This window comes from Mustela nigripes, chromosome 1 (assembly GCF_022355385.1).
Source record: "Mustela nigripes isolate SB6536 chromosome 1, MUSNIG.SB6536, whole genome shotgun sequence".
Taxonomy (NCBI): domain Eukaryota; kingdom Metazoa; phylum Chordata; class Mammalia; order Carnivora; family Mustelidae; genus Mustela; species Mustela nigripes.
In genome coordinates, this window is record NC_081557.1 from 219,090,103 (window position 1) to 219,110,235 (window position 20,133).

At 37.8% G+C, this 20,133-nt stretch overlaps 1 protein-coding gene across 4 annotated transcripts in view; it reads right to left on the reverse strand.

Moving 5' to 3' along the window:
- Positions 1-20,133, reverse strand: part of KCNIP4 (potassium voltage-gated channel interacting protein 4) — a 1,175,184-nt gene that overhangs the window by 503,765 nt on the left and 651,286 nt on the right. Inside the window, exon 1 of one of the 4 annotated variants that reach the window (XM_059381704.1) lies at positions 5,280-5,938. The exons of the other annotated variants lie outside the window; for them this stretch is intronic. Within the exon in view, the coding sequence (XP_059237687.1) occupies positions 5,280-5,379 (100 nt within the window). The 5' untranslated portion in view covers positions 5,380-5,938. Of the gene's footprint in view, positions 1-5,279; positions 5,939-20,133 lie in introns of those variants that run through there. 4 annotated transcript variants of the gene reach the window in all.

Sequence of the window (20,133 nt, forward strand, 5' to 3'; positions counted from 1 at the left end):
CAAAATCAAGAGTTGGATACTTAACCAACTGAGCAACCTAGGTGCCCCTGGATATTTATGCTCATTAAACAATGTTAATGGCTGAATGTTCCTCATATGGAATGTGTTCAAGAAAGACTTATAGAAAGAATTAATGGATACTTGACCTAACACTCTCTTCTTTTTACCAAACTATCTGCCATTGCCATCTGCTGTAATGTCAAGAAATTAAAATTGTAAGATAGGATATAGGGCCTCATGGTCTGAGTTTGACCTCCAGCTTTACGTCTTACTGGTTGAATAATCTTGAGCCAAGTTACTTAGCTTATGCAAGTCTAAGTTTTCTCATCTAGAGTGAGAATAATACCTACCTTAGAGGACCATGGTGAAGATTAAATAAGATAGCCGTATACTAATGCAAAGCTATGTTAACACTTTAATGCACAGTTTAACACTATATTGTGTTTAACACTTGCCTTATTTATAGGCAGTCTTCAAAAAGCCAGATATTGATGTTATCTATCATTATTTAATTTTATGGATTGAAAAAATTAGGTCAAGTAATAGCCCCAAGTTACATGATTATTCTGAGACAGAGCTGTGATTGGACTCCAAGCAAAATAACTCTGGATTCTCTAAGTGTGAGAATATACTAAGGTTCTTAATATACTAAATTCTCTTCCTTAATCATTTTTTAGACATTAATATTCTTAAGGTAAAGGAAATATTATCTATAAAAGACCCTAAAGAAATTCAAATAGTATAAATATTCCACTTATTCCATTTCTAAGTGATGTAAAAAGCATTCTTCAGTTTTATAATATCACCATAAATTATGCTTATATTTCTTAAGCATTACAGTTGAGAAAAACTTTTCTGATCATCCAAATACCCATTAGCTTCAGCATCCCATTGCATGTAGGAAAGCAGAATGCCAGGAGAATTTAAAAAAAAAAAAAAAAAGAGTTTGCTTTACGACCTTCAAATAAGCTATTTGAGATGGAAATAATAGCTCTCTTCTAGGCATCTCCAGCCCCTTTGTCCTCATGAGACATCATGAAATGTACACACAGTCAGTACTGTTTTCCAGTTGACCCCATTTATTAACATACCCAACACATCCACACTTATGTCAACAACATAGGAGAATTAAGAACGTTGGTTCCAAAGATCCATCTCTATGTATATAGTTAATACCTTGTTCAGGCCTCTTGAAGAAGCTAGCACTACAGTATTACAGATACCTGATAAATAAAGTGCACTGAATAAATGCAAAAGAGATTCTAATGCATATTCATTCCACTAAAGACTTAGATTATCAGTTGATTTCTTTTTTGTCTTTTTATTGAAGACAATTACCAATAAAAGTGATTTTTTTCAAGTCATGTGTGTTGTTGCGTTCTTGTAAAATCTTGCCTTTTACTAAGGCTGGTAGTAGGGAGAAGGATGGTTCTTTCTTAATTCAGTAACTACCTCAGCATGATTTAAAACATATTTGGATGAAAAGTAGATATTTTCACAGCCCGGTGTTGCATATAGAGATAAAGAAATAGCTTTGCCATTAAAATTTTTATTCAATTTCTCCCTGGAATGCGTTAACAGAAAACCACTTTCATTTTTATAGCTGGAAAAGAAGCAATTTATTGTTGTGAGGTTTTAGGAGTTTTCCAAACCAGCATAACTCTGGAGCTTTCTAAACTCCTCATTAAGAACAGAGAGCTTATGAATTCAAAACTCTTGCATTGTGTGATATCCTCAAAACTTTGCTCAAGTTAAAGCTATTATCTGCATACATACTGACCAGGTATTAAGAATACTTTGTTTAAGAAGAAAAAAAATTTGAAATTTAACTGAATTACAAAAAAAAAAAACAAACAAACAAAACCCAAACACCAAAAAAAAACCCCAAAATAACTGACCTTTGGAATATTAATAAATCATAACATAATGTGTTTGTTATTGAAACTTCATGTAAATTTTGAGAAACTCTATCACAAGGATGCCTAAAATAGCAGTCCCAAATGTCAAAGTCTAGAGCTACAGGAAAGGACATTTCTCTATTCTCCTGAAATACAATGAAAATCTCCTTGAGGTATGATGAATTATCCCACTACGGAAGAAGAGGAAAGATCAGTCTCACAGTTGCACTACATATCAATTCCAAAGTAGGCCATTGATATCTATTTTGTAAGAAAGGATATGTATTAGAGAAATGATCAAGTTTTTAATTACCTGATACACTCATAAACTTTTTGAAATGGAATGTCCCATGGAGATTTTCAAACTCAGTTTTCTCATTTTAGATAACTAAAGACATAAGGTGGCTTAACGGAGGTTAGAAAACAAGAGAGTGGCAGAGGAGGGGTGCGTATCTGTATTCTTACTGTTGTTCTTATTTTTCTCATGTTAAATAACATTACCTGCTAAATGTGACTCTTCTTGTTTATAAATCTGTGTCATGAATCTCCATGTAGTGTTACGTGTTTATGCACATCACACACAGACTGGAACAGAAGAACCCAGGACATCCAAGACCTGATCTCCAGTTCCCCTACAAAGAATGGGAGCTCAAAGAACTCAAAGACAAGCAAAAACAAATATTTTAGACTTTTAATGTTACCAATTTATTTTGAAATCCATTTACTCTCTATATATTTGAAGTCAGATAGTAACTACATTCTGCATAGTATTATATATATGTGCTTGAGAATACAATGCATATTGCATATATAATAATACAAAAAAGAAAAAAACTACATTCTGAATGATAGCTACACTGTAGAACAGTTATATGGTTATAAGAAAAGGTTTAATTGTATAGGAAAAAAATTCAAAATCATCCTCTCAGGACTTTAACTTTGGTTCACATTTTTCTACTTAATACTCAAATTTCTTTAGCAGAACCCTTGAAAAGCCAGAACTAGAAAGGTGAAAGAAGTCATTAGCTTCAACTTAGATATGTAAAATGGTGAGCAAGGAAGAAAATTCCTATGTGAAAATAAATCTGAATGAAATGAGCATCAGTGTTTGTTTTTAAGAAAGTTCCAGAAAATCTATGAAGATGCTAATTTTGATATTAAATACTATATACCATTTTCATTAATTAATATTAGGCTAAAACTTCAGAGTGTGCACATTCTGATGTATAGATTCAAACCATATACAATAAAATATAACAATACAGTCTATTCATTTGCTTTATATCTCCAGTAAGCAAAGCATATGGCCAACTTAAATCTTGTTTTGAAGGTTTTCTGACTCCAACATACACTCTGGAGACAAGTCTTATACAAACTTCAAAATGGAAAGCACTACTGCTCTCCATTTCTGTCAACTTTTGCAAATCAAATATAGTTCCTCCTTCATGTGGTTATCAACATTTTATCATTTTAAAATATTTTTAAAAAGCCACTGGAAACAAATAAGATATAAATTTTTACCAAAGTTTGGTAAACAACACAGTCTCTCCACAGTATTAGCACAATATTGCTAGTTGGAAAATGCTGACATTGCAAAATATAAAATACAAGAAAGAAACAGTTCATACATATCAGTACAATTTGCAATATAAGTAATAAGGAAAAGGAAAAAAAGTGTTTCATAAAGGTTAGAAGCCTTTAGAAGAAGGAAACACATGGTCTCATTTGGGAAAGTGAATGTTAGTGTCCCTTAAACTAGTAATACAGTAATAATAACTAATACTAATAATACTGTAGATTTGATTCCAAAATCCAGAGATAAAACCCTCAACAAAAGAGTTTAAAGAATGACCACACACCATCGATGAAATTAGCTAAAACAAGTCCCTCTACATGGCTAGAAATAATGACACTATTCCATGTTACTTTCAGACTCAGGAAAAATAAAACAAAACAAAACAACAACAACAACAACAACAACACTGAAAACCAAAACCAAACAAAACCCTAAAACTAGTCCATTAAATGGGAGGTCCCTGTCAATTTGCAAGGTAAAATAACACAGTCAAGAACAGCAAAGCCAAACCAAGTTACTGGTTTAATGACAATGAACAAGATAAAGTCAATTTTAAAGAACAGTCATTACTTTCAGAATTTAGAATTTATCTTTTTTTTTAGCATGACACATGTTTTCATCACTGAGGGCTCTAAAAGAGCATTCTGCAAACTTACTTTAACAAACCTAGCTTTCCACCATCCCTTACCCCAGAGGAGTTACGAATGTAGGTTTCTGATAATGTACATCAGAGTGACACACTTAACTGCAATTTGGTATTTGCTATTTGTAAAAGCCATCATGTCACATGTGATAGTCTTTCTCTGGAGGACTGGATTTGTTGTGAATGTAAATACATTTAAAACATATTTGCATTTTTTACTCGTTTAAAATTTGAAGCAACACGAGTATCAAAGCATAAATACATCACATTAAATCTAGGGGTGCTTTTTAAAATTTCTCTGACAACTTTAGAGAAACTACAACTAGCTGTATGCAAACATGCTCTCAAATGTGTTCTGAGCGCCAAGAAAATAATAACCTAACTTCATACTGATCCTCAAAGAAACATTTAATTCAGGAAACATACAGGCAAGAATACACCTCATTATTATTATTATTATTATTATTATTATTATTATTATTTTAAGAAAGAGATGGTTGCTAAGGAGAATAGGAGACAGCCTCTGATGAACGTAAACAGCAGCACTTGAAATACAACTGGTCATTTGGAATCTATGTTAAAGTCTGTCATGAGTTAGGGACTCTGCCCCTTACACTCTACGTTGAAATGCGAAAAGGTAATAATTCTAAATACCTTATAAGAGAACCTTACAAAAAGCCTGTCATCCTTAGGCACTAATCTTAAAGCATAAGAAATTATAATAAATGTACATCTATTTCCATTTGACAAATGCATTTGCATAACAACAAACAAATAGACCTTGCAACATATCCAAATAAAATTTGCTGATGCAATAAAAGGGGATATTCAATTAAAAAAAAAAATCTAACATCAACATGGACTAGATGCTCTCAACATAACAGACAGACCAATGATTAACCTTTAATATCCTCAGTTTTGGTTCTCACATTTTGATTCAAAGTGTTTCTCATAGTTTTAATGTTCTGCTCTGAAAACGTTACTAAAACTTACAAAAAGTTTATTTTATTCATCTGTCCTACTCTGACAAACCTGCCTGTCTTCACGTCCACCCCAGAGTAACATTTCTCTGATCTCATTTCAGGTGCCTTTCACATTCACTTAAGAAATCTTTATTGCAAAACAGAGAATTTTTAGAAGTCACTAAAAAGCACTCCCTTACCTTCTAAACCTGCTTCAATCAGCCCAAACTGTTCCAACAATTTAACAAAAAGCACAATGACGATCAGAACTGCTATCATTTCAAGCCCTTCCAAGTTCATGGTCAGCTAGGTCATGGTCCGACCACAGCCAGTGAGAAGTGCTCCTCTGCCTGGCTTTCTTTGCAAAGCCATTAAACTACATTAAGAAGGCTACTGCCAGAGGAGAAGGGGAGGAGGAGAGGTTGAGAGAGAGAGAGAGAGAGAGGATGAGAGAGAGAGAGAGAGGATGTGAGTGAGAGAGAGGGAGAGAGAGAGAAGGGGAAGGAGAGGAGGAGGAGAAGCTGAGAGAAAGGGCGTGAATAAGAGAAATGCATTCATCCTGTCTAGTGTAGCAGAAGCCAGGAGTGGCAGCCGGATTAAGTGGGGCCTGTCGGAATTATCGGCTTCCTTGTTATCACTCTTACACAGAGAGACAGCCACGCATGAAGTAACGCGCAGATCACCCAAAGACCCCGAGGTCACCAGGACGGTCCCGAGGAAAGACGACGCGCGGCAGTGATGGCTCTGCGGCTCCGGGACCCGCGCGCCCGCCCGTGGCTTCCTTGGGCCGGTCAGTTGCCTTGGAAACGGAAACTAAGCAAGGGCAGGACTCCCGCTGCAGACAGAGACCTGCGGAACACCGCGTCTTGAAATACGAAGAGAAACCTGAAAATGCCAAGAGAGGCGGAGTGACAGCTTGGATTCGGCTGCTTCAGAAATACTGTTTACTAGGCAGGAAACGCAAGTGTGTATTTTGCCCCAACTAGCTGAGCGCAGAGAGAAATGAGGCTTTAGAGACTAGATCAGGATTTATTTTCTTCTCAACCAGTTGCCTTGTCCTAAGGCTGGGTCTGAGTCATTGTGAACTAATATTCTCGTTTGAGTAATATCGATCACACTGCTTCAGAGCAGGAATACAACAAACTAATACATATTCTTAATATCTGTAAATTTTAAAGTTTAGCAGGTATCTTATGCATTAGCTCATTCCCATCGATACACTGAAATATATATTTCTTTTCAGTGTGTACTTCCAATGTTTTTAAAAAATAATTTAAGTAAATTTAGAAGCAGAGAAAGTTAAGCAATGACAAAAAAATCAGAAACAAAGCTGGAGTATCTGTCTTTATCCTGCACAATCATTTCATTCACCCCTCCCCCTTTATTGCCCAAATAGATCAGGCCTACATTAAAATACAGAATGGGGGAGAGAGGGTGAAGACACCAATTAAAAACAAAACAAAAAAACATGGAAACAAAAATAAGAGTTAGAAAGCCTCTCAGAAAGCCAATCCAAGTCTCCTGTTTCATAGATGAACAAACTGAGGGCCAAGAAAAAGCATGAAAGGTCAGAGGAAGGCAAAGCAAGGTAGGAGGCAGGCCTCCCTAATTTCTGGCTGGCTTTGAGGCAATATAGTGTAATGGTTGAGAATATGGGCTCCAGAGCCAGACTGCCTGGATTGAGGTGTAGGATCCCTTACAAGCTGTGTGACCTTGGGTAAGTTACTTAACATCTCCATGACTTAATGTGCTCATCTGTATAAAGGTTGATGATAATAGCACTTTTCTCAATGCACTGTTGAGAGGACTAGTGAGTAATGCTTTTAGAACAGAGTGAGAGCGCTCAGTCACTCCTAGCTCTAATTTCTATCCCAAGTCCCTCCATGCTCTTTTCATACCACACAGGGCTGTCAAACTAGTCATTCCAGGATGTAGTCCTGCCCCTTGTCATTCTCTTAATCAAAAACCTGCCATGACTCTTTATTTTCCTACCGAATAAAATCCAAATTCCTTTGCAAAGCATCCTAGTCCTTCTCCGATTTGGTACCATCTTAAGAATGGCACCTCATTGTCATGATTTCTGAACATTACTTTACCTGAGAGGTCAGCTTCCTTTTCCCAAACTCGGTCTGTGCTTTGTTGAAAACACTACCTGGAAAATCCTTTCCTTACCCTCTTTACCCTTTCCAAAAACTCTCCCAGAAAACTTCTTCAAGCAGAATTGTAGGATTCTCTCTCATTTTTGGGTCTTTACAGTATCTTTTCCTCTTACGATATATTACCACCACTTGAGCACACATCTTCACAACTTAACGAGAAGCTTCTAGAAGTCAGAAATCAAGCCTTTTTCACCTTTATGTTCCCCACATGCCTCCATGAAGGGCACATTACAGTTCATAGATATATGGAATAGATACATGTTGGATAACAATAGTCACCATTAATTGGGTAATTAACATAAGCCAGATCCTTTACATACATTGCGTTTCCCTCCTAACCACTCTGAAAATAGGCATAATTAGATAAGATTTACAGAGAAACACTAAGCCTCAGAGAGTTTAAAATAGCAGGCTCAAGGTCATACCACTGGTGTGTGATAGGACCAGGTTTCCAACTCTGATTTGTTTAACTCAAAGCCCAATATTTTTTCCCCATTATGCTACACAGCTTTAAACAAATAAAAATCCAAACATTGGCACAAGTGGTTGTCAGCTGAGGAGTGAAGGTTATACCCCAAATGATCCTCCCCATCAGTTCCGTGACGTTTTAATCCATCCACCAACTCCTGTAATTTGCCACATGAGAAGTTTCCAAACTAGTAGCTAAATAAATTCCTGGATCTCCCTTCCTGCCATTTTACAGGATTGTTGTTACTTAAACACATATCACCTCTGGTCTCCAAAGGGGATTGTTCTATGTTTTTCTACTCAAGGGAACTCAGTGGAGCCCTTCAACTTGCCTGGTAAATGAAAGTCAATGAATGGATCAGGTCCTTTGTGTTCCTATTTTTTTTTTAATTTTTAATTTTTTATAAACATATATTTTTATCCCCAGGGTACAGGTCTGTGAATCGCCAGGTTTACACACTTCACAGCACTCACCAAAGCACATACCCTCCCCAATGCTTTGTGTTCCTATTTAAAATTGATGTCCTGGCAACAAAATAAAAAATAAACAAGTAGCACTACATCAGACTAAAAATCTTCTGCATCAACAAATTAAAAGGCAGCCTACAGAATGGGAGAAAATATTTGCAAACCATATATCTGATAAAGGGTTAGCATCTAAAAATATAGGAAATTCATACAACTCAATAGCAAAAAACAAACAAACAAACAAACAAAAACCAAAAACAACGTGGCTAAAAAATGGGGAAGGTTTGTCCAAAGAAGACATACAAATGGTCAATAAGCACATGAAAGGCACTGAACATTATTAATTATCAGGGAAATGAAAATCAAAACTTCAATAAGGTGTTACCTCACACCTGTTAGGGTGCAAATGATCAAAAAGATAAAAGTACTGGCAAGGATGTGGAGAAAAGAGAACTTTTGTGCACTGTTGATGGGAATCCAACTGGTAGTGCCATTACAGAAAACAGTATGAAGTTTCTTCCAAAAATTAAAAACAGAAGTACCACATAATTCAGCAATTCTTCTTTTGGGTATATATCCAAAGGAAGCAAAATCAGTACTTCAATATCTGCACTCTCTGCTCTTTGATACATTACTCACAATAGCCAAGATATGGAAACAACCTAAGTGTCTGTGGATAAATAAATGAATGGAGAAACTGTGACACACACACATGCATGCACACAGGCAGGACTTATAATATAGCCTTTAAAAAGAAGGTAGTTTGTGACAATATGGACAAACATGGAGGACATCATGCTAAATGAAACAAGCTGAGCCCTAAAAGATAAAAGCTGGATGATCTCACTTATATATGGAATTGAAAAAAAGTTGTATCAACAGAAGCAGAGTACAACAGTGGTTATCAGGGGCATGGAGGGAGGGTAAACGGGAAGATGCTGGCCAAAAGATACCAAGTGACAGTTTGTAGCATGCATAAATTCTTGATAAATTTAAGGTATAGGGCGATGACTATAGTTAATACTGTATTGTATAATTGTATAAGTATTGTATAATACTTAAAATTTGCTAAGAGAGATTTCTGGTGCTCTCATGAAAGTTAACTATGTAAAGAGATGGATGTAATAATTAGATTGACTGTAGTACTAATTTTCCTATGAATACCAAAATATCATACTTTACATCTTAAATACATACAATTTTATTAAAATAAAACAAGGAACAAGGTTGCTGTTCTTGGGCTGAGAACTATTTGTGGATGGGTTGTTAGTAAAAACTTCCAGAGCGAGGATTTTTCCACTGGGTCTGGATATTGTGTTCCCTTGGAACTGTATTGTTCTTCCCAGAGCCTGTAGGTTTCCTTGTACATTGTTTACCTCCTAAACCCAGGTCTTTATTCTTGCAGTTCCCTCTATCAGAATGCTTATTCCCGGATAACTCCATGCCACGAATAAACAACTTTGTTTAGGTCTTGGCTCCAAAATCCCCATTGCAGAGAGGCCCTTGCTGGCTGTATTATGTGGAACACCATACTTCTTCCTAACCCTAGAGTCACCACCCTCTGAAAAGGTGCTATTTTTCTCCAAAGCACTTCCGCCACCCGACATGTATGTTTGTTTGCTCATCTAATATCTCCTCCTGCTAGAACATAATCTCCTGCCTATGAAGGCAGAGGTTTTTTTGTTTGTTTGTTTGTTTTTTGTTTCTTTTTTTCCATCTTGTTCACTAGAAAACCCTTGAACTTAGAATAGTGCCAGGCACATAAAAGGCAGTGACTAGCTGTTGAATGGAGCATGTAACTGATACTCTCACCTTCCTTAAAAAATCCCCCTGCTCTCTGACTTATCTCCCAGGACCCCTTTCCCTATTACCTGGAGGGCTAGGTCTGCCTGTGGACACTTGTGAAGTTTCTGTAAACTCTCCTCAGAGGGTTCATACTGAGGAACGTACCCATAGCATGGTATACTCCTGGTCCCTCTCTTTAAGATGAGTCATGAGTATTGCACACTGGAGTATCTTGACCATGTTCTTTTCTCAATATTTAATGTGAGTGGAATTTGTGGTTCCTGATGATGTGACCATGGAAAGCCATATAATGACGCCATCAGAGAAGGTATCCCTGTGCCAAATACCTAAACACCACTGGTACAGTGGGTGTGAAATATCTGGAGAGCATCCACTCCCATCCTTTGATTTTCAGCTGAAAGAACAGCACAGTCTAAATATGTAAAGTGGCTTTGTCAATAACTCTTAGTTTCAAGTCTTAGCTTAGACTCAGATTTAAGCATTTGGCCAATATCTTTTATTCCTATTTAGCCTGACATTCCTTTTTAAGAGAGAAATATTAGAGTGACCAATAGAAAGAAGAGACCCGGTTACTGACTCCAGATCATTCATTCAAGTTAGACTCTGAAACTCAGTTTGCTATTCTTCAAAATGGAACCAATATACCTCCCTTGGGAGTATTGTAAAGATTAAATGCTGTACCAGTTGTCACACTTAAGCTCCATGAGCATGTACTTTGCCAAGCATGAGGCTAAGCACACTGCGGGGCGGGTGGGGGGCAGGTGTCCTCATGTCCACTTTTTGGAAAAGATAAAAATTTTGTTCTCACAGATGAAGGCATGAAGGCTTGAGAAGAGTTGCTAAATCACTCCACATCCCAAAGCTTCAGAAGCCAGTGAGCCTGGTAGTTATGTACTGACTTTCAGGATATTCCCCATGTGAAGAACCAGGTATACACTAAGCATTCAATAAATGCTTCCCTGCATGAACATATACACATCATCAAGGTAAGTATCCGACACCTTATTAAGACTTTTAGAAAGGTGGTTTGCCCTTTTAGGATGGATGCAATTTTAGATGCAGATGCCCCTGCTCTGGAGTGGATGGATGGGGAAAGGGATGAGTATGAGGTCGAAGTGAGAGAAAAGAATGTTCTGATGACACTTTGCCAAAAGCTTCTACATGGCAATCTCTCAAGAAATTAATGAGAATGGTTAGAGGCAGATCCAGGTCTCACTGCTTAAAAGCAGGTTCAACAAAACAATTTGGGGAGTCACTCAATCTCTACTGCCACATGCAGGTTTCCTTGGCCTATCCCCAGAAAAATAAACACACTTAATTACAGACAATTTTACTCTTGTACTTCAGAGCATATCACTAAAGTGCAGTTTATTCAAAATCACCAGTTGTGGGCAGAAAGTTCTCAGCAATATGGCTTTTGGAAGGAAAATAATGTTTCCTTCCAAAATGAGAGATTAGGCTACCCTTTGATGAACTGAGGTAGAGAAGAAAGGGATTTTGCTTATTTGTGTCTTTTTGATTGCAGGTTAGGGATGGTATTAACTGGAGAGGATGGGAAGAAAGGCTTCTCCTTACCCTAGTCTCAAAGCCTCGATCAGTGGCCTGGTCAAAAATGAAACTTGATTCCATTTATTTCTGATCAATCATCATTTGTTAGATTTTTGGTCCAAGTACCATACAAGGAGTGTGGCTAATAACAATCTTTTCCCTTGTCTTTGCAAAGTGTAAAATCTATTAAAACAAAATTTGATGGTTATAGCTCGTATTTTTAGGATAATCACTATTTGACAGAAGAGTGGACTGTGTACTTTGTATGAACTCTTTCACGGCATCCTAACATAAACCCTAGGAGTTGGGTGCCCTCTCCTTTCCACTGTCCAAGGTGAAACTGAAGAACAGAGTTTCATAGATCACACCAGGAAATATCCAACCCAGGATCTGAATTCAGCTCTGACCCCAAAGATCATGAACAGATAGTGTTTTAGGTACAACTCTAAATAACATAATCCGTGGTGGCATCTGGTGGGAACCTTAAAACTAATATGGAAAGCACCCACTTGGGCTTGAGTGGCAGTGGGATACCTCTTCGAACGAAGATCAACTTTATTGTTTGGGGCTTATACTGTACAGATATTAGGCAGTGATTTTTTATTTTTATTTTTTTATCAGAAGGGCAGTCTGCATTGCATGACCACTGGAGAGTAAGACTAAATCTTGGCAGAGAATTCACCCAGAGCCTGGAAAATACTCAAAGCCAGCCAAATCCCTTGCTCCAATGCCTTCATGACATTTTTTCCCTCATTTTTCAGGCTATTTCCCATTCTGACATGCAAAATGAGCACCATTTGCCTACCTCTAACTCATTTCCCTCCTTTGGTGTTACTTGATCCAAAAGAAGCCTGGCTAAATCCCATGATTGAGTGACTAGGGAACACATTCGGATTTCCAAAATGAACTGAACTAAACCCATGCAGCAAGGCATCAGATAAGGAATTTATTTCAGTAATAATGTGAAGAAATAATGACCTCATTCATGGAAGTAGCAGGATAATGCAGAGGTTAGGAGCACACTGGAGGTTCATATCCCCATTTTGCCGTTTTAGAGCTTCATCACTTTGGGGAACGTGCTGAGAAGCTCTTAGAACAGACACCAGTACCTTGTAAATGTTCAATATATGGTACCCATCATTGTTATTACTTATTGAGCCCTTGCTACATATCAAGTACTGTTCTAATTGTTTTCCATAAATTATCTCATGAAATCCACAGAACAACGCAATTAGCTTAATACTATTATTATTCCCAGTAAACATGTGGATTAAAAAGAAGTAAGGTATTTTCTGTTGAGTTGGGATTCTAGAGAATGCTCACATTCACCCAGCCGGACTATACCCATCTTCACCACAAGTAATATAGGAATAATTTATTCATTTATAATGCCTTGGCTTGTAAATCATTTATCTTACGAAAATTACTATCAATTATCTCTCTTGCAAATAATATATATATATATATATATATATATATATATATATATATATATATGTGTGTGTGTGTGTGTGTGTATAAACATTGAAATAACTTTCCTGGGCACTGGTTTCTGAGAACATCTTGGTCACCTTCCCTTCTGGAACACTCCACAGAATGAAAGATATAATGATGTGTTAGTGTGTCATCAGACCATAGACTCTACTCAGGTTCAACTGCAGAGCCCTGTCATCTGCTGAGGAAATTCACCTTCAAGGACATAATTCTACTGCTCCATCAGCCTCAACATTCTCACCTGTGTATCACACTGCAGGTTCCATGACAAGAAAATCTCCACAATGGTAAAGAATCAACACTACTTGAAGCTTCATCAGACAACCTTGACCTCAGGATGAATAGCAGTGGCACTCTACTAAGTGTTTTAAGGTAATTAAGTGGAGGAACAATAGACCATGACTCAGAAACACTCTGAAGCTGTACTTTATTATTTTTTTAAAATTTTATTTATTTATTTGACACAGAGAGAAATCACAAGTAGGCAGAGAGGCAGGCAGAGGAAGAAGGGGAAGCAGGCTCTCTGCTGAGCAGAGAGGCCGATGCGGGACTTGATTCCAAGACCTCGAGATCATGACCTGAGCCGAAGGCAGAGGCTTAACCCACTGAGCCATCCAGGTGCCCTGAAGCTGTACTTTAGTGCATTTCTATAGGACTAAAGAGAAATCGGAGGAGTTGTAGGTAGTAGTGATATTATCCGTTATCTGGCACTGGCAAGAGAGAACAGAGAGCTGCTCTACGTATATATTAACTGGTGGTGCTCAAAATTCAGTGTGTGTCAGAATTACCTAAAGATTCTCTTAAACGTGAATCCTCAGACCTTCCCCAGAGGCTCTGATTTAGTAGGTCTTGTGTAGAGCCCATGAATCTGCTTTTTAATCAAACATTTCAACAATTCTAGTGCACAGCTTCTCTGGACCACACCATGAGAAACACTGCATTCATCTGCGGCAACACTCTCTCCCAGTAAGGAACATAGCCTCCAGGGAGACGTTTCCCCAGCTTATTAAAAACTAGCCAAGAGTCACACCTATCCCAAACTCGACACGGTTAAGAATAGATAGGAGCTCCATCAGTTTCTCAAACTCTAGAAAGTTTTTTTCTCCTACTAGAAGTAAGATATTTTTAAATCATTTGTGAATAGACATAAGTTTCCATTCCATGTTGTCAAAGTATTTTTTGATGATTCATTCTCTGCGTCCCTTGCGACTTTCTTTCACCAGGGAGCTTCAGATGCAACGTAAATGGAGACAGGATTATAAACCTTTCCCCCCATCGCTGTCTTGCTACATAGTCTAGCTCCCTTCTCGAATCTATCCCTGGAACATCTTCCTTTTAGCTCCAAATGCAATCACCTACATGAGGGACAACATCGATATGCAGCCATATTAATAACCCAGCAAAGTGAAATAAATAGCGATTGATGGATGCGAACGTTCGGAAGCGTGAGCTGATTTAGATAAAGTAGATATTTTAGTTGGAGATCTAATAAAAAACAAAACAGCAGCCACATGGAGCCTTTTCCCATTATTCCACCGGGGATAATCTTTATCTACATCAATACTATAAAGTTAACAAAAGACACAAAGTTGTCTGATGCCTAATTAGTTTACTATGAAATTATTTAAAACTCAAATAATTGAAACAGGATTATTTATGTGATCACTAAACCCAGGGCAATTTCTACAGATTTTAGTTCTGCTTAATGGAAATCTTAGCTGCAGATACATATTCAGCCAGATTTCATTCCAAATATTCCTTCCAAAAATTATTCCTCATTATAGTTGATATGTTGTACTTCCTCACAGTAATAGTGAATAAAAATTGTTTATACTTTTATTTTATTGCACTCAAGAAATAAAAATATGAAAAATAATGCACAACAATTTCCTTGACAATTATTCATTTAACTTCAATGTTGTAGTTTAACTACTAACAACTCCAACTTAATCACTTTTTAATAACCTTGCTTTTCAACAAGAATATTTCACATATAATAGGCATGATATTCATATCATGCTAGAATCAACTGCACAATAATCAAGTATATGTTTTATATGAAACATACATATGGACTTGCCCTTAGTAAGACCATATTGAAAAGAAAGATCATCAACACAATGGAAATGGAATTTATTAAATAACAGAAAGTAGCCCAAAGAAGGAAAGATTAACTTCTATAGATAATGGAATACATGCTATGCTGATTCATATACAGCCATTGACAGATTAAAGCATATTTGAAGAGTCATCAAGATAAGTCAGTCAAGTGTGACCTGCTGGCTTTTTTTTTTTTTTAAAGATTTTATTTATTTATTTGACAGACAGAGATCACAAGTAGGCAGAGAGGCAGGCAGAGAGAGAGAGAGGAAGCAGGCTCCCTGCAGAGCAGAGAGCCCGATGTAGGGCTCGATCCCAGGACCCTGGGATCATGACCTGAGCCGAAGGCAGAGGCTTTAACCCACTGAGCCACCCAGGTGCCCTGTGACCTGCTGTTTTTGAGGACAGCACCTCTCTAGACTGTGACGTAAGTACACAGAGTAGTTTCCTACTGCTGAATGGTCAATGATTACAAACTGAGGGACTTAGAACAAGACAAATTTATATCTCACAGTTTCAATGGATAAAGAATGATAATGGGTGAGTTGAGCCCTCTACTCAGGGTTAAGTCAAAGTGCAGGCTGAGGCTATGGTCATATCTGAGGCTCTGGTGGGTCTGCTTTGAAACCGCTGGTTGCTCACAGAATTCATTTCCTTATGGATGTATGAGTGAGATCCCTATTTTCTCATAAGCCATAGGAAAGGGACCGCTCTCAGTTCTCCAAAACTGCTTTGGGTTCTTTGCTCTCTCTACAACATGGCAATTTTCTCTGTCACTGCCAGGGGGAGAATCTCTTTTAGATTTCTAATTTCACTGGCTGCTTTCCAGGAACTACTGGATTAGATTAGGCTCACCCAGCATGGTCTCTCTTAGGATGAGAAAACTCTGTTGAGCCTCTCTTCCTCTCCCAACCAACCCTCTACGTTGTTGTCAGAGTGCTAGAGTCATGTGATTCTCCCACTTTGATTTTTAGTGGTTTCTCACTGACTGTAGAATGTAATCCCCAAAGGCACACAAGGTCCCTCCCTCCCCTCTGAGGAGCTCTCCAGCCTCAAATCCTGACAATCTATCTTCGTACCCTGTGTTCAAATCAGGCTGAACTATCGCTTCAGCAGAACTGTGAGGCCGATTTCTACAACTGCTTCCTTTCCCTTCTGGGAAATTCCAATCCAACATTTAAGAATCAGCTTACAGGGGCTCAGCAGGATAAAGCCTCTGCGTTCAGCTCGGGTCCTCATCCCAGGGTCTGGGATCGAGCCCCACATTGGGCTCTCTGCTCAGCAAGGAGCCTGCTTCCTCTTCTCTCTCTGTGCCTGCCTCTCCGTCTACTTGTGGTCTCTGTCAAATAAATAGATAAAATCTTAAAAAAAAAAATCAGCTTACATATTTTCACCTGAGTAGGATTTTTCAAAGGCCCTTCCTCAACAAAATTGACCCCCTTCTTTCTGCTTTGTACTTAACTATGATCCTTCCAAGATTTATGAGCTGGTTGACATACTGTTTCCTCTATGAAACGAGTGCTTGAGAGGAGGGATCATGTCTGCCTTTCTGTCCTCAGTACTTATCCATGTGACTGAAAATACATTAGTTGATCAGTAAAAGTTAAAGTCAGGGAGGGCAGGAAGGAGGAAAGGAAGGAAAGAAGGGAGAAACTAAAGGCATGCTCTCTGTAGAGCAGGTCTTAAGCCAAACCCATAACCCTCTAGTAAAGAATCACCATATCTTGAATCTCACCATTAATGTTTTAATTCTTCACATGGAGTATTCCAGGTGTCCTGAAAAGAACTGAAATGGTAGAAAACATTAATCTCTAACACCTTGGTGTGAAAGAGTTTCGTTCATCACTGCTGTGCAGGAAAAGTGAGACCACTGACAACTTGGCAACTTGATGCCTGATGTCACTAATGTATGAAAAAGGAGATATTTTAAGAGCCCGTTTGTTCGCAAGGATGAAGCTCATCCAATGGAATAGCTAGTCAACTGGAAGATTCAAGTGATTCTAAAACAATCCAGGAGGTCTAAGACAATCACTATCCACAAATTGCACTTCCCCCTTATTTTTTATTTTAATTTTATTTTTTTAAGATTTTATTTATTTATTTGTCAGAGAGAGAGAGAGAGGGAGAACACAAGCAGGCAGAGTGGCAGGCAGAGAGAGAAGCAGGCTCCCTGCTGAGCGAAGAGCCTGATGTGGGACTCGATTCCAGGACCCTGGGATCATGACCTGAGCCAAAGGCAGTGTCTTAACCAACTGAGCCACCCAGGCATCCCATTCCCCCCTATTTTTTAATTAAATTTTTACTCTATTGAACATCGAAATTTGTTTTCATGAAATAATTACTTCCTAGCCACTCCCATATGGATTGATGCAGCCTCCCAAGTTATTAAAGCAACTCTATAGTGTCGAGCTTTGGCACCGGGAACAACTAGCTTAGGGTTTCCTATGTCCCCTTTCCCTAGGAACCCACACTGCCCCACATGGTATTCTCACAGTTGACATCAATTTGTTCTGATGAGCTGCTCTGGCCTTCACACTTTGGGGATGTTCAGCCATTTAAGAGACACTGAAAAGGTGGCTCAGTGTTCCTGTGGGATGGAAACATTTGTCATTAACAAGAAGAAAAATTGGCTTCTTATCTAGGTATTGAGTATTCATATTGTTTGTACAATATCTTGGCTTTGATCAAATTCAATTGAGATGCCAACAGTACTTTTTTCATAATTTTTAAACCCTAATGATTTCAGCATAGAGTTAGTCAACACATTTTTATTAATGATCATAGGAGTCATTCAGATTAATTAACATAAAACCATAAAACTATACTTGCTATTCAGTGACCAAAGGAAAAAAAAAATTAATCATTTTTCTATGACTCTCTTTTCTTTGGAGGGAAAACACCACATACACACACACACACACACACACACACACACACACACACACACACACACTAGAATGCATGGAAGAAATCAAATAGGCAAATACGTATTTTCATCAACCAGGTTTTTTTTTTTTTTTTGACAATTAGATAATTTCAACAACCTAGTAAGTAAGCAGACATTCATTCCTATTATATATATCATTAAAGGTATAACTATCAAAATCAGTAAAGAGCCGATATGTGTGAGTATTTCTTGTTAGAACTTGTATATCCAAATGAGTCTTCTACACTTCAGAGAAGCCTTGTTGAGAAGTTATGAAGAGTTTCCATTGATGCTGCCCTTGCTCAAACATTTTGGAGCTCCCCTTTTGGGAATTTCCTTTAAATTCTGGCTGCCCTCAGGCCTAAGCCCTTCAATCCTCCGCACCAGTGAGAATGAGAACAAATGGCATTTTTAGATCCATATCCTTATTAGCAGGCTTCTCTGAAAAATGTGAGTGGCCCTAATGGTGGAGGCCCATGGGCCCTGGATATGGGATGAGCATCTTGGCAGCTATTGGAGCTTCACAGGGTACCTTAATTCTCTCACTTCACCATGCATATCATTTGTGACTCTCCATCAATGGAGAGCTCCTGAAGCTTGCAGTTATTGGCCAGAGTCCCTCTGCAGATTATTTCCATGTGCATGAAATCAATAGAAACTGGCGTCTGCCTCAAGCCTACATGTATCCTCACTATCGTGAGCATGGAAAATAATGCAAGCTTTCCCCAGTTCACAAGAAAGGCATAACCCCTTCTCATCACATTTTGACTATTTTATACCATGGAAACAGCATCACCAATAAGGAAGCTATGCAAGAGAGAGAGTAGATGGACACACAGGCAGCTTGGCTATTTTTCATTGGCTTATGCAAATGTTTGCTAGGAAAGAAGGCTGACATTCATGGTTAAAATAAGCCTTTTGTGTTATCATTGAACTTCAATTATGTACTATCTTTGCCAATATTACCTGGCATAATTAGAAATTCACAGCATCATCATGAATCAGAGTGATCCTAATATTAAATTTCTTGCTACTAAGGGTAGAAATGAGCCTCTACAATTCTATTCTATTTGGAAAAGGCATCTTAGATTCATCACTCACTTAAGCTCCTGACTTTGTTTGAAATGGGGTTTTGAAAAGGTCATTTTTCTGTATATTTTATCAGTTATTTACTTTTATATTTTGGGGGACTTATCCATTGTGTATCAAAGTGCTTTGTTACTGTTACCACCAAATAGTGGAAGGAAAAAATAACACACTATTCTTTGCCTTTCCTTCTTTCTAAAACCCTGTTACTTTTGTACTGCTCTTTGATATGTATCCTTAGTAACTGCAAGTTTATACATGAACTTGGGATTCATTTTGTTAAAGAGTCTGGGCAGAAAAAGGAGTTTGTTTTTCTCTTCATAAACTTAATCCTGTGACTTTACAAGGTTAGCAAAAAACCCTCAGAAGCTTATATATTTTTCTGAAAACCAGGAATATGAGAAGTCACTCAATCAAGAACTGTTTAGAAAAAAAATTATATTTAAACCATAAATAAGCTATGCAGAAAACAACATAATTTCTCCTGTTTAAAAAAATGAACTCTGGAATATTATGAATTTGATCATGGCTGTGCACCCCTGTGCATTCCTGGAAGCAATGAAGTGCAAGTTCAAGCAGATGGCATACCAAACCAATCTGAAGTTAGATCAGAAAAAACTATATTCAAGTACATTCAGGGAGGTACACCTTCCAATGTGGTACTTGGGGTCTGCTCTCTTCACAGGCCAAAGGAGGGAAAGGTCAAAGATAACCCTGTCTGCTTCCCAAGATCTACCAGGTGCTGCTCATTCTTCAAACCTTCAAGTTGGCTTTAGCTATAGCTTTGATCCGGTTCCACATGCACGTAGTTGGATCAGTCAAATCAGAAGTAAGGACAGACTCAAGGAGCAGCAAGTCAACAGACAGATGAACGCTATAACTGGGATGAGGCTTGCCTGAAGCCCTGCTGTGATTTTCGGATCCATTTGTAACTAGTTTTCCCCTTGTATCTTTTTTTTTTTTTTTTTTTTTTTTTTTTTTTTTTTTTTTTTTTTTTTT